General features: G+C 47.0%; 1 protein-coding gene across 1 annotated transcript in view; it reads right to left on the bottom strand.

The window, feature by feature from the left end:
- Positions 1-22,436, bottom strand: part of LOC119374165 (protein cappuccino) — a 41,605-nt gene extending 19,169 nt beyond the window's left edge. Inside the window, exons 1-10 of the mRNA XM_037644227.2 lie at positions 22,357-22,436; positions 18,973-20,710; positions 14,635-14,810; positions 13,941-14,085; positions 12,547-12,608; positions 10,710-10,802; positions 8,032-8,355; positions 4,639-5,050; positions 1,516-1,636; positions 233-368 (exon numbers count right to left, since the gene is read on the bottom strand). Of these exons, the coding sequence (XP_037500155.1) occupies positions 233-368; positions 1,516-1,636; positions 4,639-5,050; positions 8,032-8,355; positions 10,710-10,802; positions 12,547-12,608; positions 13,941-14,085; positions 14,635-14,810; positions 18,973-20,671 (3,168 nt within the window). The 5' untranslated portion in view covers positions 20,672-20,710; positions 22,357-22,436. The remainder of the gene's footprint in view (positions 1-232; positions 369-1,515; positions 1,637-4,638; positions 5,051-8,031; positions 8,356-10,709; positions 10,803-12,546; positions 12,609-13,940; positions 14,086-14,634; positions 14,811-18,972; positions 20,711-22,356) is intronic.
- Positions 22,437-26,665: the final 4,229 nt, after the last annotated feature.

The raw sequence follows: 26,665 nt of genomic DNA, 5'->3' as shown, positions 1-26,665 counted from the left end.
ATGCAATTGACTGAGAACATCAAGGTAATTTAATCCATGCCTCTCACACTGCAGCTCTTTATGCAATGCAGGAAGTCTAGTCCCCGATTGTATAACTTAACGCGTGACCAAGTCTGCAAGAGGCTTCTACCTTAAAGTGTTACAGAGATGGCAACATGCTGGAGAGCTTTTTATGCCCGTATTATCACAGCTTGAAACGTCCGGACGTAGTAGTACGGTGACGTAGGGGTACCTGCTTAGTCTTTTCCTGGGCACTTTTCGTTTTTGCCGTGGGTTTCTTCTCCTGCACTTGCCTCGAGAACAAGTTTTCAAACTCCTCCCAGTCAGAAGGGGGAGTCTCCTCCAAGCTCTCCCACAGCGTCTTGTGTCTGGAACGAGACCGGATTACCAAGATAGGTAACATAACTGTATGAGACAGAGTAACAAAGAGCTGAGCTAGTTGGTAAGTATTCATGTTAAGAGACTGGGCGTGCAAACACGGACACAAGAGAGAAGTCAAGAGAACAGAAATGCCAAGTAACAACTTAGCACGCAAAAACAAATACTAGTAATTGAAGAAGCCAAAGAAGCAGGACTGTTCAGGTAAGTAAGAGAACACTAAAAAGGCTCAGAGTACTAGAAATAATTTTTAGAAGAACAGAGAGCTGAGCTAGTTGGTAGGTATTTATGTTAAAAGACTGGGAGTGCGGACGTGGACACAAGACAGACATCAAGACAACACAAACACCGACTAGCAACTCTTGTTAGTTGTTAGTCAACACCAACTGACAGTTGTTAGTCGGCGTTTGCACTGTCTTGACTTCTTTCTTGTGTCCACGTTTGCACACCCAGTCTTCTATGAGACGGTGGCTCTCAAGCACCAGAAAGCTGCCCATCAGCACAATGATGACAGCAACAAGATTTCTCTACACACTGCACTTTTAAAATTAGTAAACACTTGATCTCCTAAGGATAACACATTACTGCAAAGAAGTCGAGTCTTGTTAAAAGGGAGTGGCTTCAGTGTAGAAGCACATGCATTATATTAAAGGAAACTAAATTCTCTGGTTTTACGTGCCAAGACCAGGATACAATTATGATATACCAAAGTGGAGGACTCAGTTATTTTTAACCATCTGGATTTCTTTATCGTGCACATAAATCAAAGTACACAGGTGTTTTTGCACATCAACCCCATTAACGTGTGAGCCAAGCAGCACAGGTGAGTCATGTTCCAGACATGTGCAACATGGTGTTCAAACAATTTTATTGCTCTGACAGGCTTGTAGAGGTCCAAGGCTACAGGTGGGCTGGTGCAAGCCGTCTACTAGATGTACTGTCTACCTAAATACTCTGCAGAGGAGATGCCTGCTAAACTGTGTCCTGCAATACAACTGATCTATTTGGTTTGACAGTCTGTAGAGACCCAATGATAAAGCACGGCTTATGCAAGCCGCCTATCAGATGTATTGTCAACTTAAACAAACTGAAAGAAAGATGTCTGCAAGAGAACTATACGCATGCTGCGACACATACTCTGCTGTCTTTTCTGGACTCGCCGGCGGAGCACCTTGTGGTTGCTTCGTTGTGGGCACTTGTATCCTCGTCCAGTAGAGGGGCTTCATCAGCGCCTTCGGGTTCACGGGTTGCTTGCGAGCTGAACGAAATCGGGTGCGCCGAGTCATGCTTTATCTCAAGGGTGAAGAAATGAACGATCCGAAAGACGAAAGCAATGCAAATGCAGCATGAAGCAAGAGCAAGCACAATGCACTGCCGGCGACAGCCAATACATGCACGATACCAAAGAACGATAGTAATCCGCAACTGATCATGCTAAAGCCCTGTGGTTCTAATGCAACTGTGCTATGAGTGTTATAAATTTTCTTTGGGTGGTACTAGTGGTTTACACGCTTTACACCCTTGAGGGTGCGTTTTGGTACATATTGCATTTTAAAATAAAATACACCCCATCGGGTCCATTTATAAAATATGCCCTTTAGAGTATTTGATCCCAGCATACACCATCTAGAGCATTTTTATCACAAAACACACAATTTATGGTGTATTTTGTCCCTGAATCATAGGTGTCATCTGTTTGGCTGTCACGTTCTTGCCGAACATTTGAAGGCTGCTACTTTCCTGCGACGAGTGCTATGCCAAGCCAAGAATGCGCACAGGATTTATGATCTGCATGTACAGAGTGCACAGAGTTAAAGGAAAGGCCCGTAAGACAAATGATTGCTTTCGTCGTACAGATGAGCCCTCAAGTGCACAGACTCTCTTTCGAGCGAGTGCAAGTTGGGCCGATATCGAGATGGGCACGTGTCTGTGCATTGTAATGACTGTGGGTGTGAAGCGTTGTTCAAAGAGTGCACAGTGGTATATAGGAATGCCGATAAGACTACGAGAGAGATTGTGGAAGCTGCCCTGATCGCGAGGGCCGGTGGTAGCTGTGTCAGCTGCCCGTCGGTGGCGCTGACTGCTAATGAATTAGCCTTTCTTGACACGGCAGGTTTTCATGTGCGATGAGTAGAACTTTTGCGTACGGATCTATTTATACTGTTGCTTTCGAAAATAAACAATCAGTTGAAAGTTAGCGCCTGTCCTGTTGTCTCTTCCTCGTCCGTGTGTGTTAGCGCTGTGCCCCATTCTGAAGCATATAACCAACTCACGCAAAAAGCCACATTGGCATCCCTATAGCTTGTCTTGCACAACAGTGCAAAGCAAGATGACTTGCATAATTTATCATTTTACTCCCCTCAATAAGTGAATGCTGTGCTTGCGAATGGAATCTGTCACCTCATGCTCAGCATTGTTACAACATACCTATCGCTTCATTTGTTTTTAGAACAATACAGCATCACAACAGGTGCATTTCAGCAGCAAGCACACAGACAGACGGCTCAATTCTCAAAAGTTTCAACGATGCAAAAAGCAGAAGGTGTTGCTGGCCAGCAGCCATTACTTGGCAACTCACACGCTACAGTGCCACCTACTGAAGAGGATTGTTACAAGGTCCAGCAGAGTGAAAAAAGGAACGAGAAGTCTGTGGTGAGTGAACAGTATAACAACTCTCCGATGGTATGACAACTCAACATTTATTTGAATACAAGCTAACTCCGGTAAACACACCAGCAAAGATCTCTACACAGAGAATAAAGAGCAAATTTTCATGAGAAGTCATGTCAACATCGCATGTCAAGTTACAATGTAGAACGACGACGGGCAAACCCGAAACAAAAAGGCACGTCACACACAGGTGCATGTGCATTTTCATTTATGCTTGGTTTGAACTTTTTTACTTATGGATTACTAATGTTCCAAATCACCCATAAACTCATATATATAAGTAAGATATGGTGCCATGACCTGTAATGATGGCCACACCAATATCAACAGATTAGCAAGTAGGCTAACAACGAATGAAATATTCTATTAGAGTTTACTTGGGATGATATTTTCAAATGAACGCTTTCGGGCACGTGATTGCTTGCACGAGACTTCGTGCAACAAATGATGCTTGACACATCAGCGCATATGCCCAACAAGGTTCTCGGCAGTGTTCCAAGCTCACTAGTTACGCGCAGCAACAGAAATGCTGCACCCGCCAACAGACTGCTTTTACAGTTTCATTTGTGAAACGTTCTATTCAACATGGATAGGGATGCCCACCACGATGAAGGGTTTCCCTTTACCTAAACCATGGTGAATTTTGTTAGACATCTACAGTACTCGTGGATTGAAACGCGAAAAGTTAGGGCTAGGTAATGCACATACACTCAAACCTCGATATAACGAACCCGGATATAACGAATTATCGGTTATAACGAAATAATTGAAGTATAGCCTTGGAAATTAATAGATACAGTGGTTCAAATGTACGCTTATAACGAATTTTCAAATATAGAGAAGTTATTTTCATGTCAAATACGACTGTTATAATGAGGGTTAAGTGTACTTTTGTTTCCAGCATCTACAGCTCACGTCATATCGGCGTAATTTTGACCCGAACACTTACATCAGAGGCACAATTACCTTTAGTGGCCATATCTGGAATGACATGATGCGGTTATCACCTGCAATTGCTCATATAGCAGTCGCTATAGTAAAAGAAAACAATGTTGCGTTTCAATACACGAGTGCTGTGCATTCACACCCAAATGAAAACCTGCAAAAGAAATAAGAACCGTCAGTTCAGCCTGCCTACTTGAAAGTTAGGCGTAGGTTCATCCCTTATGCCAGAAATGAGAGAAGTGAGTGCACTTTGGCCCTAAGGACTAAGCCTTCAAACGAATCACCACAGTGTCATACATACCAGCAAACCTGAAAAAAATAAAAGCTTGTCTTATAGAGCCTTTACATTTCTCTTATGGTATGACAGTACATCAAGGCGAGACGAATGCTGTCAATAGCCCGCAACATTTATCACAGGAACAAAAGTACATTCTAGCCAAAGAAACAACACATGCACCATTTTTCATTACTAGGATAGTGAAAAGAAATGGGACACAAAAGGAAGACAATGAAGATACACACACAGCACCGTCTTCATTGCCCTTCTTGAGTCCTGTTCCTTTGTGCTACCATAGTAATAAAAAATATGCCATACAAACAAGCCCGTTTTGCAAGTTTAATACACATGCATAATGTTGAGCTTACCTATGGCGTAGGCACTGTGCCAGCCACCCACAGGTGGCGCTGGCATCGGCACAGGTCCCAGTCCCGGCGGGGGAGGAGGAGGGGGTGCCGGGGAGCCGTGCACTGGCGCCATGAAAGAGGGGAGTGGGGGCGGCGGAGGGGGCGTGCCCATCATTCCTGGCAACGGGGGAGGGGGTGGGGGCGTGGCCATGCCGGGAAAGGGAGGTGGAGGCGGCGGCGGAGGGGGCGTGGCCATGCCCGGGAACGGGGGTGGGGGAGGCGGAGGAGGAGGTGGAGTGCAGGAAAATGGCGGCGGAGGAGGGGGTGGTGGTGGCGGCGGAGGAGGGGGCGGAGGAGGCGGTGGCTCCGCCTGGGAGACTGTTATTGCAGTGGACGAGCTTCCAGTGCTCGTCACTATGACGGTGGGCGGGACCTGCAAAGAGCCACAAGGTGTGGCAATAAAGCCTGGTGAACTTGAAATACGACTTTGTCACCAACTGTAAATGTAGCTTTTTTTTACAACCAAGCTGTCTTATACCACTGTTACATGGACAGACTTAACCACGGTTATGCTAACTATGGTTACAGCTAACAACAGAGGTAGCTACATGGCGAACGTAACCGCAGCTAGTCTCCTAACTGCGATTATTGCAAACCGAACTAGGCAAGCACTGTTTACCCTCCCAAACAGAGAAGCTGACAAGATGGCCGACGAGTTGCGAGTGCACCAGCTATGAAGCAGCGTAAGTTAATCGGCAGCTTCATGTTGTTTGAGCATTCTCCCGTAACACGACTCCAGTCATGGAAAACGGGGTTCGCAGTGGAACGGCTAATAACAAAGATTATTCCACCCTCAGCGGGGGTGGCGAGAAGGTACAGCCCACCCGCTACATGTTTCTTGAAGGGAATTGCTTGAAGGGAAACGCTGAATATGTAGTTCAAGGTGGGACAATTCTCAATACACTGTTGTGGAGGCTAGTGAAAGTGTAGAAGTGCTGTCTCATACCACGAAACTTGCCAAGGACGCGCCCAAACTTCTTGCTGACCACATGCTCAGCACGTGACGTCAGCTTGCTCAAATCAGCTAACTGAGCCTGTGTAGCAATGGCAAACCCACGTTTGCGTTAACTGCAGTTAATCCTGTAAGCATAGTTAACCATAACCGCAGTTAAAGCTGCCGGTGTGACAGACGTATTAATTGTCTACCCCATGCCATCATTGTAGTAGCATAGTAGCAGTAGTCAGCGTCACGCAGGTCACATGACCAGAAGAGGGAGGGAATAATGAAATAAATAAAACGAAGTTATGATGATGATAATCGAGATGAGACTAAGCTCTCTCAGTCTACCCTCAAATACACTTGCACGCTTACAGCTTCGCTGTCCGATTGTTTTCATTGTGTGGAACTGGCCGAAATATCTTTAAACCTCTTTCTGAAACCTCGAAACTCGAGTTAGAACTGACAAAAGAAAACAAGGTTGGTTTGGGCAGATATCTTCGATCGCACACAAGCTCTTCACACTTTGTTTAGCAATGTACAGAAATCTTAACTTTTTCAAGAAAGGTAAACAAACGGAACTTTCATATACTTTGCACCAAATGAGACAAACAAAACTTGAACTCTTAATCATCCACTGAATTTATGCCTAGTTTCAAAACCCTGATGAAAACCAAGTTGTCATAGTGCTGAAAAGAAAGCGTTCAGCCCGAACATTTTGCGAACTAACCACCATCTAGCAAGCTGCCCAAGTCTCTGTGAGCATTCAGTCGTGCTTTTCTTCTTCATGAACACCAGCAACCTCTCTATGCTGCACGTGTCGAATCACCGCAGTTAACGCCCTCTGGTTGCCTCTGCAATGCTAACCCAAGCTTCTAGGAATGTCCCCCTGACCACAGAGTTTGCTACAATTCCTAGAGGGAACTCTGGCGTTGCAATCGTTCAGCCACCATGGGAATGATGGGTAGTGCACGGATTTACCTAATCTTCGTGTTTACGGCTTCGAACGCACTTGTGGCTTTGTTTATTGCTGTGTTTTGGCGATTCATTTCGGATAAAAGAATGGACCGTTGTGAACTTCGTGACCAGATTTGAATTGGTGAGCCTAAAAAGGTTAAAGTGGTGCAGTAGAACTGCTGACTTTTGCTGAACTTCGTCTTGAGACAAAGCGGATGCTGGCGACACGGCGCCAAACAGAGCCAAAAGAACGAAGTTTAGACAAATACCCGCACTACCCATCATTCCCATGCTGGCTGAAGCGCCATGCGTTGCAGCCCCCATAGACACTATTGCCAGAGTTCCCTCTAGTGTATCTATAGAAAACTATGCCTACAGCTACCTTGTCCACCATAGTTTTAATGCTAATTGTGAGACCTAGATATGTTTTCTCACACCAAGTGCTTTGACAATGCGGACATATCTACTACTAGCACAAAAACACACAAAGGATGAGGTAAAAGACGGCAGACAGGACGTCTGCCATCCTGTCTGCCCTGTCTGCCGTCTTTTACCTCGTCCTTTGTGTGTTTTTCGCGCTAGTAGATATGTCCGCAGTCAATACGCATCAACTAGCCCAACTAGCTTCTCTAATACTGCTTTGACACCTATGACCGATTGGCTACCGATGTCAATAGGCAGTTTCAAAGTAGGGTTCACCGAGTTTGTGTTGCTTGGGTACGTATGCTACATGTGAAATATAAGGTGCACATCCAAGAGGTTATCGTATCGTGCATGCATAGTGGCGACAAATGCTAATGCAAAGCTTTGGGCACCTGGACACAGAAATCTGTGTCCATGTGCTTCGAGTTGCTGACTACCGTATTTACTCAAATCTAGGCCGGCGCCAATTCTAAGCCGACCCCCGAAATTTGCAAGGCCAGAAAAAAACAAGAAACTTAATTATTGTACTCGAATCTATACTCGAATCTAAGCCGACTCCCCACTTTTGCAGATAGTTTTTTCGAAAAAAAACATCAGCTTAGAGTCGAATAAATACGGTAATTTGCCCTGGTGGTGTCAATGGCTAGCATCCTGATTAGCTCAAATGGTAGAGCAACCAGCCCGGAAAGGCGTAGGTCCCAGTCGATCCCCGGACCACGACTAATTTTTCTTCAACTAAGGAGCTTTCCTTTCAGAGAAATCCGTATGGATTTCCTAGAATCCTAGTGGCTTCGTGCTACAAAAAGGTGGTTGTCAATCATCCGCCCTTCCACCATCTTGCGGGATTCCAGAGAGGCAGTCATGCTAGATGGAAACCATCTAGCATGACTGCTTCTAACAGGCGAGAAGCAGGCGCTCCGCGATTTTGTGGGCGAAGCTGACATTTTTCTTTTCTTAGGTTGTAACTGTGCATGGTGGGAACTACGTGGTCAAAACAAACAGCTGCTTTTAAGCAAAACCATTGCGCAGGAACTCACGGCCTGCTCGTCCGTCTGGCATTCCTGGTGACAAGTGTCGATGTGCGTCTGAGATTCCTGGGTCGCGTATTCTGCCTCGTCCGTCTGAACGATGCCCACCGCGAACCTCCACTGCGCCTGGACCCATTTATCACAGGTAGCTGGTGTGACGGTCTGCGCCTCGCAAGACCGCAGCACGGCTGAGAGGGTCTGCACCTCGCAGGACCGCTGCGACACCGGCGCCGCCGCAGCGGCGGCGGGCGCCGGAGTCGCCTGGGGCGCGTCTATGTCTCGCGCCTTCCTGGTCAGTTCTTCGATGCCGGCCAGGGTTTGGTACTTGTCGATCTGCAGAAAAAAGAAAAGTTAGAAGGCAAGAATTACACTCAAACCTCATTATAACAAAGTTGCATCTGATATGAAAATAACTTCGTTATATCCAAAAATTCGTTATAAATGTATATTTGTAACACTGTATCTATGACAAGACTATTCTTCATTTACTTCGTTATAACCAACAATTCGTTATATCCATGTTCGTTATATCGAGGTTTGAGTGTATATCTCTCACAGAGAGTGAACGGTTAAGTGTGCAAAAAACTGACACGTCAGCACTCCTCAGCATGAGGCACTAAGAAGCAGCCATGTGGTCAGAGACATGTGGCAACACGTGCAACTTCGTCACATCAAATGTATATTAAAGCTCAGCAAGTCTACACAGTGCTTGAAGGGGCCCTGCAACATTTTTTGAGCATGGTCATAAAACGTTGCCGATCAGTAGTCGAGGCTCCTGAGAAGATGCAGGCCAAACGTATCACAGCATGCGGCCTGGAATTTGCACTTAATTTTCAAAGACAGCTAGAAATCACTCACTCTGCTCTCGACAAATGATGCCATATTCCAAAATGACCATGTCATAAACACAAGGTCCATGGCCATTGGCTGATTTGAGCATTGCAAGCTGCTTGGTTACCGTGGCCGCCGCAGGATGTCGTGACGTGTCCGTGATCACAGTAAAGATAAGGCATGGGTTCAAAGAAAAAAATAAAGGAAGTGCTCAAGCTCATGATGCCCACTGACAAACTGATGTAGCTTCTTGTCCCCTTCTCATCCCCCCCCCCTTTCTATGTAGCTTTCAGCGCACACTAGTGCGATAGGAGAACGAAAGCGCTTAAAGCACGAGACAAATCCCTTAACTACGCTCGTACTTGACGGATTCTAAAGGTTTTTGGCGGCAGTTGATTTGTGAAGCAATAAACTCCTTTAGTGAATTCACTGGATGATTACTTAGAAAAGTGTTGCAGGGCCCTTTTCAGGTCTCCCTTTGCTCAAGGACGGGGAGAGAGGGGGGGGGGGGTTCTACTTGTGTATGAGTGAGTATCAGGAGGGGGAGAGTATGTGTGCATGAACTGTTGGTCACCAGGCAAGACAGGAGTGGCAGGGGGGGGGGGGTGTTTAATATTGATGAAGGGGCCAGCCCAGCCTCCCCTCATGACCTTTAAGCCTTCTTTTGCACTCTCCGCTACATCCGAGTTCCCTAACACTATACCAGGCCTACTCTGCTGGCCATGCCCTTTATAAAAGTGGCTGTGAAGTGCTCATGGACTGAAATGCGACATCAATAATTTTAGCATAACTACAGTAGACTCTCAGTAAATGGAAATCTCACGGAACTGCTGTTTAACTGGAACTACTGCCTCTAGTGTGATTGGTTTCATACTTGTATTCTGCACCCCTGTTGATCTCTCAGCAAACGGAACTCCTGTTAAATGGAACATATTTTTCTGGTCCCTTCAGGTTCCATTTAACGAGAGTCCACTATAATGGCACGCACAACTGCTACAAGTAACCATGTCACGTCACTATGAATCTGGCCACTAAAGGCACTGATGCAAATGAACAAGCCAATATTATGCCAATGTAACACAAACTAAAGATGGTTGAAATGAAAGCGTGTGCATTACTTGGCCCTAAATTGACATAGTTCATTCTGTGAGTACTGTACCTTCTTAATACCGACTACAACATTGCACACTGCTGCCACTGCCACGTAAGAACAAACCTTTGCGTAGCTCCCCACCGAATTCCGTACGAAATTAGTCTCCATGAATATTCTTAAAAATAACTGTTCAGGTTTAACGTCCCAAAACCACGATATGATTATGAGGGACGCCGTAGTGGAGGGCTCCCTAAATTTACACCACCTGGGGTTCTTTAACATGCATCTAAATATAAGTATACGGGACTCGAGCATTTTTGCCTCCATTAAAATGCGCCTGCCGCGGCCGGGATTCGAACCCGCAACCTTCGGGTCAGCAGTCGCCATGAATATTCTTTAGTGCAATGGAGAGATGGAAGATGAAGAACTGACAAGACATGGACTTCAGCTTCTTATCCACCACATTTTCATCACCGTAGCAACCAGATCCTTCCATTCGAAATTAAGACGCTGCACAGTACTCACGGATATCATTTTTTTAGTATAAGAAATGCTATGAGCAACTGCTCGTGATTAACTACATCATGTTGCTGCAAATATGGCCGCCAAAGGTTATGTTGTCTCTGATGTAAGTGTTCAAGTCAGAATTACGCCAATATGACATAAACTGCAGACACTGAAAATGAAAGTATGTGCATTACTCAGCACTAAATTTTTGCATTTTAATTCGTGAGTGCTGTACGTGTGGAAGTATTGAACGCACCTCTTGCTCCAGGCGAACAACTTGGCCCTCATAGTCGGTCAGCCTGGCAGCCTGCTCCCCTCGCAGGGAGAACAGGGCCAACTCGTGCTCTTTCTGTAAAAAGAAAACGAAGACGAATAAGTTAAACGAGACAATGTAAAGAACGAGGCCTGTTAGTAGCAGCAGGTGAATGCTTGCAGCGCCATCCCCACTTCGTGATGTCGCAGAGAGAACGGCAAGAATTTCAGCGCTTTCCGTTTTCCATCGCTGTCACCTAGTAAGCCTTCTGTGTACAGTCGAAAGCCTAAAAAATTATACTCAGTTTCATATATCAGGTCCAATGCTGTGGAACCTATGCAAGACGTTCGGTCAACAAAATGTGCAAGCTTGCAGGTCTCGCGCCTGTATTTCGTCATTGCAAACGTGGCCTTCACGGAGGCCAAGATGCGCAAACAAATACGCTAAGTGATGCAGAACAACCTATTGACGAACATATAGGTAACTGCGTTTGTTTATTTCCAAGGCACAAAGCGTCCTCATTTATCACTCAGTCTAAAAACGAAAAAAAAAAGAAAATAATCTAATTACAGGCGGTAAAATCATGTAACTACTTCTTGAAGCTGAAAATTTTGACAGACTTTCCTGTCTCACGGACTAACCACAGCAAGAAAACCAATGCAAACAAAGGCGCGAGTGAGCACAACCGTCCCCGGCCGGCCCCAGCCCATCAAATCCACGCAACCGCAGCAACCGTGGCAACCGCAACTCCCTCAACACTCTCACCACCAAAGAAGACGCGCCTTCCCTCCTTCTCCCCAGCTGGTTCGAAAGAGAAGTTAAGAGTCGCACCTCGACACCTCCGCTGTCACTCCCCCTGAAGAAGGAATCGAGTTGATTCCGAAACGTCGGGAAATAAACCCATCTTTTGGTTGGAGCACTTTGAAAGTCACTTTGAAGTCACTGAAAGCACTTTGGTGCGAACGCATCTACTCAAAAAAGCCTTGCTAGCTTCCATAGAGTTGCACCTTATGTACAAAACGGAGTATAAATGACCTGTATGAAGGACAAGATCAAGAAGGGAGCCGACAGATGGATACACGTTATAGGTTTCAAAACAGGAGAAAGTGCCTCAGATCAGGCTGGCCGACGTTTCGATAGGGGACCTATGTTTGTCAAATGCGCCTTGTCATCCCTGGCGTGTTAGTTTTAAGGGGTTAGTGATGACATGTCCAGCGGTGGCGCGTCTGTTGCTGTTGGTAATTTCTGCCTGGAAAGAGAGAAACTCGAAAGCAGAGGAGTGTAGCCCTTGCCACATTTCAAGAGAGTTTGCAAACACGTTCGGGTCTGCCATGTCAGAGTTGACATCGCAGCCAGGGATGACAAGGTGCCTTTGACAAAGATAGGTCCCCTATCGAAACGTCGGCCAGCCTGATCTGAGGCACTTTCTCCTGTTTGGAACCTATAACCTGTATGAAGGACAGTACCTTAAATCCACCAACTCTCATCCCATTTGGAAACTCCACCTTACAGTGGTCGGTGAAGTGGTGGAGTGTCTGCCTCCAATGCAGAAGGTACTGGGTTCGCTTACCAGTACCACAGGGCATTCATCGGTCCTAATGGGGACAAGGGTATTCCAACCTGGCGCTCAGTGGCATCGGAGACATCTACCTCTCCTTTCTGCTCTCTACTACGTAACATAATGCTTGGTTTATCGAGGATTAAACATTAGTTAAAATCGTTAAGCGTGTTTGCTCTTGCAGTGCCTTTATGAGCCGGCCACAGCACAAACTTCACTGCTCCTGTGATGATAAACTTCAAGGAAGCATGCCTCGAGCTTCGAGAATTCAACGGAACAAACCTGAAGCTTCTCCAGCTCATTCCGGTGGGCCTTCTTCAATCCCATGATCATCTGCTGTGCCTCTGCAAACCAAGTGACGACAAGAGCATTGTGACCTGGCATTAAGACGTTCACATCATACAAGCAATGCTGTATTGCATAAACAGTGCAACCCGCTGAAGCTAAAGTTCAGTGAAGGGCTGTTGTTTCAAGGGATTTTCATCGAGCTTGAGATTGTGACAAAGGTGGAACTTCGTTTGTGTCGAAGGGTTCTGGATAGGCTTGTGCGAATAGTAAATTTTAGGCTCGACGCGAATAGTGATTTGGTCTAATAATTTCGAATTGAATTCAAATAGTATATATCACATATGATAAAGAAAAATGAGCATATTTGTCATGACTAAAGTAACCTGCACAATATTTTTTTTTTAATTGAAACAAGGCATTGCAAATGTCATTCTTTTTGGTTCAAAGGAAGTGGAAGCAACTTTGAATAGCAGCAGGATTTGACGTTTGGTAGAACGCAAGTGATAACCTGTAAAATACCTTGAGTTTTAAAAGTTACTATACTTTGAGCATATAAGCCCATGTAACAAGCTTATAAACTTAAAAAATGATTAATCGATGTGAGGGTAATATGTTCATTTAACCTTGAAGTGGGGCTTCACGGCAGTGCGGATTTTCCCTGGATAGGTGTATTCACAGTATAGCACCCGTCCACTGCAGTGAAACAACCTTTACAGAGGGGTTACATGAAGACTAATATACACCTATTCGTTCTAATACTTGGAACTTTCCAATAATTTAATTCAAATCGAAGCGAATTCGAATACTGTAATATTCATTCGAATATTCGAAGTGCTCGAATATTCGCACAAGCCTAGCTCTGGAGCCCTATTCAGAGACGATCACTTTTGGCAACAATTCAGTTCGCGCTACGCGGAATGACCAATGATTGAAGCAAAACTGACACTAACTACAAATGGCTGCATGTAGTTGATGTAATCGCCGACATTGTGTTACGTTATCGACGGGGGAGTAGTCACGACAATAGGCTATGCCTACCCCTTTGTGCAGCAGAGAAGGGTGGGGAGGCCGAGCGAGGAGCTGAAATAGCCGAAAGGATTGTTTTATCACCAGTAACTTCACTATTACACCAGTTATTCGCAAAATTCTTGCGGCAGCACGTTCAAACCGAACAAATGCAATAGTGTCCTCTTCGCCGCAAATCTTGCACTGTGGGGTTGTTTACTGGCCCGTTAACACTGAGAAATATGTCACACTGAAAAAATGAAACTTAAATGCTTGCAAACATTTACGCCAGCACATGCTTGCGAGAAAAGCTGCAAGAGCACTTTACACAAGAGCAATTTTCAAGAGCAGCTGCAACGACGAAACGGCTGCCACGACCTCACCTGCTTCTGTGTATCGAAGTCCAGGCCTGGCATCGCCTTCAGAGTCCGGCGGTGGCCAGTAGTCCGTGGTAAGTTTGCCGGGCACGACGTTGCTTGCTGGGCACGCCGGAACTTCCGAGTGTGTCCAGTAGTACATCAGATCAGGCTGTAGGTGAAGCGGTTGCGGACTTGTCATCTTGCAAACAACTCGATATTTTCATTACGATGTTATAATAGTGCCGCTTAACCATAGCCCTTTGCGACGAGCATTATGAACGACCATCTATAAGCGCATAAAATTTACATAATTTGATGCCAAGGTCCTGGAGATCAAATTTAAAGCAGGTGCAAGTGTTAGAGTAAATTATAGTTTATTTTGCAGCAATTCATTCTGATTACAGTGTAAATAATTACTGGATTATTGTACAGTCAGTCATGCTATATTTCATGCTGAACCGAATTCAATGACCCCCTGAAATTACATGCGATAATTATCTGCTGGCAGCTGGCATTCCTAAAAAAGTAAAAAAATATTTTGAAATTTTGAAAGTAGTATGTCATTTTGAATTATGCCCTAACACTATACAATGTTATTTTTCGAGCTCCCAAACGATCAAAACAATGCATCTCTTGCTTTATCCATTTCACTGAGAGTCTGTCGGTTCATCCCAAACGCACAGAAAGCAAAAGCCGCCGCTGGCGCAGTGAGACGCACCCGAAAGAGAGATTCGAGCGGGGCGTTCTCGTCCTCAATTTGGCGCAGCACCCCAGCGGCCAGCAAGTGGGTGCAGAACTGAGCTGCCAGCAGCTTCAGGTCCTGCTTGGTCAGCAGGAACCGGAGGTAGTGGTCCTCCGGAAACGTGGTGCAGAACCAGTTGAGCAGCATCTGGCCTGCAACATTGGTGCAATGCGAGCTGTCAACATGCCAAAGTTGACACCTGTTGAGTTGGGAGGTAAAAAGGATGCTTGGGACAGTTGGCTCATACCGAGGAAAGATAAAACAGCATAGAAAAATATAACACATAGAAATCCATAAAAGGCAGAAGTTCAGGAAAAAAAAATAGAAGCTTGAAGCTACGAAAGATTTGTGAACATGGGATGTCACTGGAGCCGACATTTCGACAAGCGGACTTTTCTTCAAGGTTGCAGCCTTGAAGAAGACAAGTCCGTTTGTCGAAGTGTAGGCTCCAGTGACATCCCATGTTCACGAATTCTTTAACACATAGAAAGACTTACAGATACAACACCGTATCTATGAGTCTTTCTGTGTGTTCTGCCTGTCTTTAGCTGTTTTATCTTGCCTGTCAAATTTACACACAGGTACACTATGGTACAAATAATATTCTGCGCTTGCACCTTGCATCATCGCACATTTGTGGGCCATACAGCTTAGTATTGCATCAGAACCATTTTGATCAAGCTTACTGTCATTGCCCTCATTCGTTTCAGGTTATTGGTTACATATACGTAAGTTACATAATACTTATATCCAGTCGAGGGTACCAGAGTATAAATACTGAAGACAGGACCCTCTGTTAAAAATTGCAACAAATGTGAATTATAAAATTGGCAATAGATTAGCAGGCGGTTAACATGCAAGAACAGTTCAAATATATGAAATAATGGGAACATACCAATAAAATACAAACTACAAAGCAGTATAATGTGATATAAACTGCAATACAGTAAAAAATGTGCATAATAAAAACAAAAATGCAATGGCAAAGAAAAAAACAAGAAAAAGAACGAAATGCAACTCAACAGAAATGTGAAAAAATAACCTGAAAATGACATGTTAACTAAGATGAGCTATCAGAAATTAACAGAAAATACTTTATTGAAGCTTTGAAAGTATGAAAATGTTGGCAGTGTTTTAAGAGGCACAAATAAACTATTCCAAAATTGAATGGTAACAATTTGAGATATTTTTTACCGTGCAATATCACCAATCATTCAAACCATGAGGGCCCGAAAGATACAATTAACACAGTAACCAATTACTCCAGGATTAATAGACGCTTCACATAATTTGCGAATGTGCTCATCTGCACTGCACATTTGTCCAAATAAGTGTCTGCAATGTGTGCGCGACTGCGGTACAGCTGCCATGGTCCAAGGTCCGCGAAAACCTCAGCACTTGGCATCACATGAAAATTTGGTCACACTATAGCTGCCACTGTTGAAGTACCCATTCAGAAGCTCTAAGCCTGCATCCCACTGCACTGGTGTTAGTTCTTTAGGCATGAAAATAGCACAACTAGTGACAGGGACTTAGCGCCATTTCTTTCCACACAAAAAAAAAGTCTGCGGTAGATTTTGATGTTCTGGCTTTCTGGGCAGGGACGCACCCGACTCCTATTGACGCTTTTTCCCATTGCTCTTAGATACCTCTCAATGTCAATCAATTCTGTTGACGCAGAAAGACCGTTCATTCGGTGACAGTATGTCCTACAAGCATCCTTATCTTAGTGAAGAAGTCGCATCACCTGATGCTCAGCCACAGCAGTTTCCTTCAGTTTTAATTTAATGTAAGCATGTATGGAGACTCAAGGTGTTTAATAAATAAAAGGTTACATGTACAGCAAGCACAGATTCAAGTGAGATATCAAATATTTTTAGTATAACGACTTGTATGTGCAACTGCTCAAGATAACCACATCATGTCGCAACGAATCAGGTCTCAAGATAACGTTGGCTCTCATCTATAGGTTCGAGTCGAAATTGCGCCGATATGACCCGAACTGAGGACTGTAGAAACTAAAACATTTGCATTACTTAGCCCTAAATTGTCCTATTTCAATCCGTGATTACTGTACCTGATGTCTGTTCAATGTAGTAGCAGATTTTTGCAGATTCCTCTGTCTGCATTTGCAGAATTTGAAATTTTCCACTGCGTTAAGTTAAGGGCTCTAGTCATGAGTGAACACGCATTGTTTATTCTTTCTCACCCATGACTGAACACACTTGAGGACGCTCTGTGTGTTGAAGCAAATGGACATCTACACTGTCTATCCAGCTGTCAAGTGCTTTGCCATGGTGCAATCAGATCAAAAAGCAGGCCTGCTGGCTAGTTTGAGAGAAAACGTTGTGGTGTCTTCAGCTCTCAAACAAATGCCACAACCACACACATGGGTCCCACAGTTTTGAGTCTTTAACCGCTGTAGCATTAGTGCTATGCATAGGAAAAAGAGCGCAAAGGGAAACTTTGAGAAGTAGACACAAGACTAGCAGTGGACAGCACTAGTCCTGTGTCTACTTGTCCTTGCTTCATTTTGCACCGTTTTCCCTATGGATAAATACCAAGTGGCTTGCATTCAGACACTGTTAAGTTATTGTTATATCATGCTGCTGCTGGTGGTGCTCATAAGAGCAACACACCTGAACAAAGCATTACGAATTACTATTTTGTATGTGTGCATGACTGAACCATGACTGAACAGTACTCACGGATTGAAACACAACACAGTTTTTTTGTTATAACGACTGCTATGAGTAACTGCTTGTGGTCACCGCATCATGTCGCTGCATATCCGACCGCTGAAGGTAATGTTGTGTCAGAGTCGAAATTACGCCGATGCAACACAAACTGTAGATGCTAGAAACAAAAGGATGTGCATTACTTAGCCATAAATTTTTGTGTTTCAATCGGCGAGTACTGTATATACCATAGTCATCCCCCGACACGTGCAGCTGCAAGCCAGGCTAACATCTTCGGTAATATCTATCCATATCTTTGCACTATGAAGCAGTGCTCGAGAGCTCTAGGCAGATTTGACATTTGTACAGAGCTCGCAAGTTAACAGGAATGTGTTATGCGCTGGAGCATAACTGAAGGTACAGTGTGCGCCACCAACCAGTCATCGCCAGAGCCTAACACATGCATCCGGTTTGGCGTGTTGTAAGTTGTACAGCCTGAATGACACTTGTCTAGAGCAGCCAGTCAGCTGCTTCAGCCACCGTTTTTTTTTTTAACAAAAATATTCAGAGGCCGACGCTGTACTCATACCAAACATAGTCATATTGCATGCTAGGTCCTGATGCTATAATTCAAGAATGAATAGAATCTTGTAGCTAACGCGAGGCTGCAGCTGTGGATGGGGCCAGCACTGGACTGCTCTAGACAAGTGCGACTTGGACTGCACTCGCACAACGGACCTGATTGTAAATGAATGAGTCTCATGACGTGCAACGCGATTCGGATTGCTCCACAGCAAGCGTACACAGCAGGAGAGAGAGAGGAACTACATTTCGACACCAGGATTTTTGCATTCCTTGCCGAAGATACAAACTCCGATTTGTGTATGTCATCTTGCCCAGACTTAAAGAGCGCTGCTAGGAACGAGTAATGTACGATTGCACAATGCATTATCCGAGAGCTTGGCTCATGATTTGCTCTGTCGTGTGAATACAGCTGTACGAGGAAATCGGCCTACTGCTACAAGTTGCTCCCGCTTTCTCAATTACGGTGCACACAGTATTTTCAGTTATGCATCAGGCACGTGCCTACATGTTCCCAATGATATGCATGACCTGTGCCACACACACAATGCAGTTTGCAAGCAAGCTATTACAGCACAGAGCGTTGGATGAGTTGGTAATCCATTGTGAAGGGCATTTGCGCAAAAAAACCCGGGACATGAGAGAAAAAGAACACGAGACAAGCGCACATTTCCAGTTGATAGTCTGCACTTGTCTCATGCAAGGTATGTGACTGGGCTAGTTGGTATTCCACGGCGACGTGAACAGTGCGTGAAACACACAAGGACGAGTAACTGACGAGGACAACGCTAGTCCTCGTCGGTTACTCGTCCTTGTGTGTTTTACACGCTGTTCACGTCGACTTGTCTCATGTTTTCTTTCTTTCGTATTACTGGTTTTTCATGCAAATGCCCTTCACAACGAGCTATTAAGGACGCAAACACCAATGGCACTCGTTAAACAATTAGCACACTCTGCATTTCAAATGCATTTTAGCCAGCCAAGACAAGGGGCTGCAAGTATAACGGACACAAAAAGCAATCAGGCCAATAAGGGGGCGCAGGTATATATATACCTTCGAATTTTTCGTAAATGCTGAAGTCGAGCTTTTCGGGAACCACTTTGGGCCGGTTCACTTTGGCCTCGATGGCGGCTCGCTCCAGCGTCAGGGAGGCGACCTTACGAAGCACGTTACCGGCCAGAGGGGGCGCGTCATCGTACGCCGAATGCCGACGTCCACCACCACCACCCGCGGCACTGGAAACTTGGGCACTACCGGGCTTGGCGTCGCCACTTTCTTCGCTGACCGCTGCCGCAGCCGAAGACAGCGCGCTCGAGGGCGCCGAGAATTTGGGAAGAACAACCTTGCGGTGCTGCGTCAACGTGAAAGTGGGCGCGGCGTAGCCCGCCGCCGTGCTGTCGCTGCCGACGGTCGCTTTGTTGGCGTCGCCGCGACCCAGACTCGTGCACGACGGTGCGCGCGAGTAGAGGAGCGTCGTGGAGTCGGCTTCACTGTGAGACCGCACGCGCAGTCCGGAGGCCCTGTACGACGGTAGACCGCCGCCGCCGGTAACCGCTGCCGCCGCGCCATTCGTGGTGACGGGCGCCGAAGAAGGCGGGGTCTGAGGTCGCGGAAAGACGAAGTCTGGTGCGACTTCATCCCCGAACACGGTCGTATCGCTCGCGTTGCTCGGAGACCGCTGGGGCGGAGTCGTCGGCGTCCCGACGACTTCGACGCTCTCGGACACCGCCGTTCTGGAGGTCGACGCATCACCAGCGACCACCACGCCGTCTTCGGACTCCGCCAGGTGCGAGACCGTGTCGACGTAGACCGATCCCGAGACCGAGCTCTCCGGACTCGATTCGCTCCTCTTCTTCGGGGTGCCGTTCGCACTCGCAACAACCACGTGAGATTCGGTGCCTTGACATTTTCCCTGAGCTACGGCGAAGTCGTCTTCTTGAGCGGCGGCTGCGGCCGCCTTTCTCGCAGGCTGCGGAGTCTTGCGTACCTTCCCCCTGACGACGTCGCGGCCCAACCGAAACAACCCGGGACTACCTTTGGGCGTCTCGGCCGACAAGCAGTCGCTCGAGCCCTTGGCTCTCTTCTCGGCGCTGGTGCTACTGCTCGACTTGTTGCCCATGGCGTCTCCCACGGGCGCGGCAGCTGCCGCTTTCAAGGGGATCGACGGTGCGACGTCGTCACGACCGCAGCCGCCGCCTTCGGCGGCCGACGCATCACCTGCTGCCGAGGCGGCGTCTCGCAGCAGACGACCTACGCGGTTAGGCTTAGCGATCCTCCGCCAATCGCTGGCCACCGAGACCACCGGCGCGGGGTCTCGTTGGCTCGCGCCGTGGCTACGCTTCGACTGGAACGAATCCGTTGTGACGACGACTGACGTGTCGTCTGCTTTGGCGGCGTCGTCTGCTCCGAGGGAGGTTGCGTCGGGTTCTGATGGCGGCGCAATGCCGGCCTTTTCTTCTGGATGCTTATGGTTGTTGCTGCTTTCATCTTGGACGGAGACGGCTGCCGGTCGCTTCTCGAGGAAAACCGAGCACCGCGGCGACGACGTACTACATTTCGCCGCCGCACGGTCTCGCTGCCCGCAAGCGACGGCTGCTTTTCCGGCGACGGTCGCAGTTCCAGCAGCACGTGAAGGGATAGCCGCGGCCGCTGCGAACTTCGCGATCTCGTCGCCGAAACGCTGGTGGCTGGCGTTGGGCGGTGGGAAGCGCCAGAAACGCCACTCGACAAATTCGCCCCGTTCGTCGGTCATGGGTCCAACCTGACGCCGCTGTGCGCGTCACGCCTCCACCTGCGAGCGATAAACACAAAACTCTCAAAAACCAGAAACCGCGTTGCAAACGTAGCCAGGCAGGCACGCCAGTCGCATGCGTACGCCGCGGTCCACCGTGGCCGCGGTGAAACACTGAGCTCTTCTGCCAGCGCAATCCGCGCGTTCTGTTTACACCACAAACGGAACTTTGACACTAGGCGCAGCGTGTGCTTATCTGATAAGAGCTGCACGGCTTGACTGGTTTAGGAAAGACACGTCATGTGGAGGAAATGCGCAATCTGCGCATGGCCTTGACATATCGCACACATATAGCGGGTGATAAACGTTTACGAACACTGCCGCTCCATTAATTAATGATCCCGATAATTACATATCGCGCAGCGCAATGCCACGATAACACGGAGGATATGTATATAGCATATCATATAGATGTGCTGTACGCCGTTAATTGGAATCACAGGCGTAGATCAGACCGAATCATAGATATCGTACGAAACACATGTATAAAGCGAATATCATACCGTAAAATGAAGCAACCCAGAACGGCCTCGCTATACCAGCGCTCCCGATGTCTCACATCTTCGTCTTTTTCTAAGCAGCCACACTATGTGAGCCGTAATTAAAAAAGCTGCAGCCGAATCGAAGGCGGTACCTCTCGCAGTCGGAAGAAAAAGAAAGAAAACAAAATTGTGGGCGGCTACTAGAGCAATACAACGTGGGCGAGTGAAGGACCTTTAGCGCTTACCCGCCCATAACAAATTAATCCTCGATACGTTAATCGAAAAAAGGGTGGGAAAAAGGTCAACTTACTTTAGCACTCAGTACGCAATTAATGTATGACGATCGACTTTCTATAATGTCATACCACTTGCCTAGGCGAAATTTGCTAACAAATTAAAGCAGAAATACCAATTTGTCAACACTGACGTACGCGCTACTTTTAAACAATATTTTTTTTCATGGCGTTACGTTGATTTCGTCGCGTTTTTTTTTTTTTTTTCCCACTCGTTTTCGTGTAAAATAGCGTAGCAGACGGCAGGAAGAGCACCCGTCGCGGCTCGTTTGTCGAGAAATTAGTTTCCTTCTAGACATGCTTTCGCCACGATGCATTGTTTTAAAACCGATAACGAAATTTACATTCCAGGCAGACCAGTATAAAGTGTGTGCGTTGACAAAGACCTGACGCTCCCCCTCTCTTTCTTTCTCACTCGCCAAACACGCGATTTGCCCAATTTACCAGCATACAAAACACACAAGGCTAACTCTGCAACGCGAGCGACGGTCGGCGACTAAGTTTACATACCACTGCAGGATTGCGCGTGCAATCGGTCGAACTGCACAGTACATGCTGTCAGCGCGTTTTAGAACGGGCTGCGGAAATCTAAATTCGAGGCTGCCTGCCGAAGCAGCGAGGAATATTCGGGCATTTTCTCGCGTCTCGCGGTCCACAAACTTTTGAAGCTAACTGTCCGTAACTGTCAGAAACCGCTGCAGCGGCCAGGGTCACATAGCTGTCACATAGATTTAGCTGCAGCAGATAGGTTGGCGCGCTGGCGCTCCATCGTAATGTTTGAGACGTTTCGAGATCGCGCAGCTTTTCTGCGCACGGCTGGCTGTACCACGTACCGCGTCGTTACGCTCGAAGAAATCCACAACAAACTCACCTGTTGCGCTTTGTCAACTCCACGTGCATGGTCGTCGCTGTCTCGCCGCGTGACACACGGACGCGTGACACAAACACGCAACTTTTCTTGCGTGCAGAGCGAACACAAAAACAGAAAAACGCACGCAACTGGACCAAAATTTCTACAAAGCCGTGTACGGCCGACCGGCCAGGGCTAGACGTCGCTTTAACGTCGCTGTCCGGTTTCGCGGGTGAGAGGGGAAAATATGGCCGCCACCGGAGTGAAGTTGACCTTGCTTGAAACGAGAGGCACCCCCCCCCCTTTCTGGCGTGATCTTTTGTTCTCTACTTCGTGCGCTTACGCGAGGAAAAATAAAGTTGGCGCGACTCTTCGCGCTGCTGGCTTACCAGTTTGTGCTGTGAAGAGCATCGTCTCTCCTTCCTTCTTCCCCTCGCCATTTTTGGGTTGGCGGTTGGAGCGGTTTTGGAGAGGTATGGATGCGCGAGACGCGGCGATGCGTTCGCTGCGGGCTTTGTTTCTTTCACTATTTTTTTTTATTTTGCCGGCATCCTGCTGCACGGTCCGTCGTTTCATTCAAAGGCGGCCGCTCTAGCAGCGCTGTTGCGGAACCGTATTTGTGTGCGCGCGCGCGTGTGTGTGTGTGTGTATGTATGAGAGATAGAGAGAGAGCGGAATCACGATGTCACGGTGTCCGGTACGCAGCCAACGCAGCGTCGACGTTGTTTGTGGTCCTTGCGTATGGCGGAAGTCGTACGCGCGGTTGTTCCGCGCACTGCGCCTCGCCCGTCGTTTCTTTTTTCCTTTTTTCTTTCTTTTCCTTCTGTCCAGTCGGCCGTATCGCACGCGCCGTGCAAATTGACCGTGTACTTCCTTTCGGTATTTCACGCCCAGCCTAAGGGTGAGGTCAGAGGACGTTGCATCGATCGTGCGTAATAGAAGAGGCCCGGAGGTGCTGGTTTTGTCAAGAACCGTTAAACAAAAAAGAGCAAAAAAACAGCTCGTCTTTATAACATCCCGCTCGATCCGTATGACAGCTATCAAAGACCTTAGGCGTGCTACCGGAGGGGGGTGGGGTGAAGAGGCCGGTGGAGGGCTCTGCGGTGAAACTTCGCCCAAATGAAAATGATGCGATGACGTGTTTATCATGAGGGCCTGTCATTGGTCCCTCCCTCCTGCCTCACCCCGTGCGCCGGCCTATGCATTCATGTTAGCACTGACATGTTAGTGTTTCACATGTATGATGTGACCTGCTATTAGAACCTTGGGATTGCTAGCTAGTGCATCTCCCGCCTTGCTATGACTCTTTTTAGGATATCTTATTTGTTTTTCTCTTATGAAATAGCAGTTATATCGAGGTTGCATTTCGTGTCCTGACAAGTATTTCTTTAATGCATATGGTGCTGACCTGCAATGTTAGTTTCCTTGTTTCCTTTTTTTTTTAGGACGAAAGCCTTAGATCTCTGTTTGAAGATACGATTCGTCATTGCGGCATTAGCGTTACAAAAAAAAAAGAAAGAAAACGAAAAAGTGAAGTTAGCGGAATATAAAGTGCCCGGTAATATACCTGCTCCCACGGAGGTTTTAAAAAAGAATTCACTTTAAAAGAAAGAAAAAAGAAGACTCCTCGGCCACACCGGAAGTTTTCGCCTTCGAGCCACCCGAGGCGAATGCGTAGGGGATCCTGCGAGTACTTTTTTTTTTTTTTTGCTGAACTCGATTCATTCCATTTTTTGTGCTTTGTATGTTCAACGAGCTTTTTTCCAACAAAGAAGGTTTTTTTTTTTAATCATCCTTTCCAACCAAGGAGGGGTTTCTAAAAAATCCTCCTCTTGCGCACGGGCACGAGAAAGCGGGTTGACCTGCGAGGCTTGCGAGAATACGTGCGTTGGTCGAAGGGTCGCTTTCTGTGTGGAACGCTCCAGCGGACTTTTAGATTTTGCATCTAGTTTTCCGGGCAAAAGTTCGTCCATAATAAACAAGTTTTAGAGCGCAGCTCTTAGGCGCCCGTTCCTGCGTTGAGCGGCGTTGGCGTCGTCGTAACCGGCAGGGTGAACGAGGACGAAAGAGAGCGAACGCGGAGGATGAAAGACGGCGATAGTGAGGAGAACGCGAGGAGGAGGGAACGACTGGTGAGACGACGGGTTCCGCGGCCGCCACCCGCGGCGCCACAGTAGTGCGAGCGTGCGAGCCGTCGTGCGGTCGCTGATGACGTAATCACTAAGGTATCCGGCGAGGGCGTCCTCCGATACCACATATGGAAATAAAGCGCTGCATGAACGGAGGCCTGTCTGCGGCGGCTGTTGTGGAAAGCGCACACGCGCTGCCATCCGCGCTCTCCCGGTGACCGAGGCAGTCGCGCCTCAGCCTATTGCAAAATCAAAACACCTAAACAGCTGCGCTCAGAATTCGCATTAGGCAGTATTGCAGTCGTCAGTAATTATTTTTCCTTACAAAATTGCATAATCGTGCAAAAGGATATAAAACGCGTACGCTGCGAGTGGAATGCTTTAACAATGGTATTTACGCGCTGCAATGATCGAGGTTCTCGGGCGTAATATAGTGGAGACGGTGAGGCCTTACCTGAGATAGCAAAACACCAGCTGGCGCAACCAGAGGTGGGTGGGGGGGTCTAAGCCCCCTCCCCCCTCCAGAAAAAAAATTCTGGTGACGCCCCTGTGCCTAAAATATGACATTTGGCTTAGCAATGATGCCACACTATATCTGATAAAATTTCCCCGAATTTTTTTTTAATTTTTGCATGTGTATGTATACACGCGCACATATACACGCGCACATTTCCCGTCGGCTATCTCCCTCTGGAATACCTTACCTAATGATATTGTGTGTTGTACCACCATTGACTCATTCATGAACCTCATACAGTGTATAGAATTTGCACCATGAATTTTTGACAATGTACGTTTTTTTTTTTTTCACGTATCCATGTACCCATTCCTGCATGGGCCGTGAAAGGCCTCCAGTATATACAAATAAAAAAAATAAACCAGTCACGTGTGGCACATACCCGCGTAACACGGCCCTTGGTATAGGGGTACGCGCCACAGGTGATCACGGCATATATCAACCCAGGAACAGCGAGAATATACCGGAAATCTTAAAGCGAAAGTGTTAAGGAGCTCGTGTCGCAGAAACTCCGGTGCCGGCATTGACAGTGTTGTCGAGTGGAAAATCCCGATGGAAGGCAAAAGTAAGAATCACAACTCGAGACTCAGGCATTCTGCATGACAGTCAGGTATTCTACCACAGCGCCACGGTACTGCTTCAAAATTCTTGGCAAAAAGACCCTACACAAGCGTCATGTCCATGGGCGTCCGGTGGGAGGTACAAGGGGGGGAATTGCGGCTAACATTTTTCTATGCTGCAGCAATAAGCTACACAGCTCGATTAGCACACTCAGGTTCTGGCCTTCAGAATTACCATTCAATTTCGCACGTTACAAGCTATCGACTGATCTGCCTGTCATGTCACGGCAGTGAAAGAAAGGCTGCCAGTGCTAAATTACCCCCCCCCCCATCCCCCCTCTGCGGATGCACCTCAATGCAAAAAGTTCTGCGGACGCTCTTGGTCACGTCGGGGCAACGCCAGTTGTGGTTGCAGTGTTGGCTGCCCGCTTGACACATTTACTACGCAATCTATAGTCAAGCGTTGCTCGAATACGCCGACGAACACTACTTATCATATATGCACATCATCGAACCGTAGCGTGCACTACTTGGCGATAAAGCTTGAATCTCTGCTCTAACCGCCAACTATTACGTCGGACCATGAGCTACACGCCAATGTAGTCGTTATTAATGAAAAACAATTTTCGAAGGAGTACCTTACCACTTGTTGCGGCTAAAGCCCCATAGGAAAAGAAATGGTTGGTTATATCTTACGGAGCTCAAACGTCCCAAAGAAGCTCAGACTACGACAGACGTCATAGAGCGGAGAGTTCCGGATAATTTCGACTACCTGGGATTCTGTGTTTAGAAAACGTTCGTGTGACGCTACGAACATTGCTCACAGTGACGATGCAACTATAGTCGGTTACAACCTGAGAATAAAAATTCCGGCAGATCCCACACGTTGTGGGAATCGGTTTCACGCGAAGCAGTCAGCGAATAGCAGCCAGTGCCGGATTTTCCGCTTTGAGCCTAGCTTTATAGTACTACAGGTGGATCGATGTCACTGTGTGTAAGTTTAGTAGTTGTGCACATATCGTGACCTTGTAAGGCATGTCACATGCCTGCAAGGTCACGATTGCGAACGAATATAGTTCATTAAGAACTATTCGTTTTAATCGACGTAATCAGTTTTAGTATAT

The sequence above is a fragment of the Rhipicephalus sanguineus genome, chromosome 11 (assembly GCF_013339695.2).
Source record: "Rhipicephalus sanguineus isolate Rsan-2018 chromosome 11, BIME_Rsan_1.4, whole genome shotgun sequence".
In the NCBI taxonomy this organism is placed as follows: Eukaryota; Metazoa; Arthropoda; class Arachnida; order Ixodida; family Ixodidae; genus Rhipicephalus; species Rhipicephalus sanguineus.
This window is presented reverse-complemented; position numbering and strand designations above follow the sequence as displayed.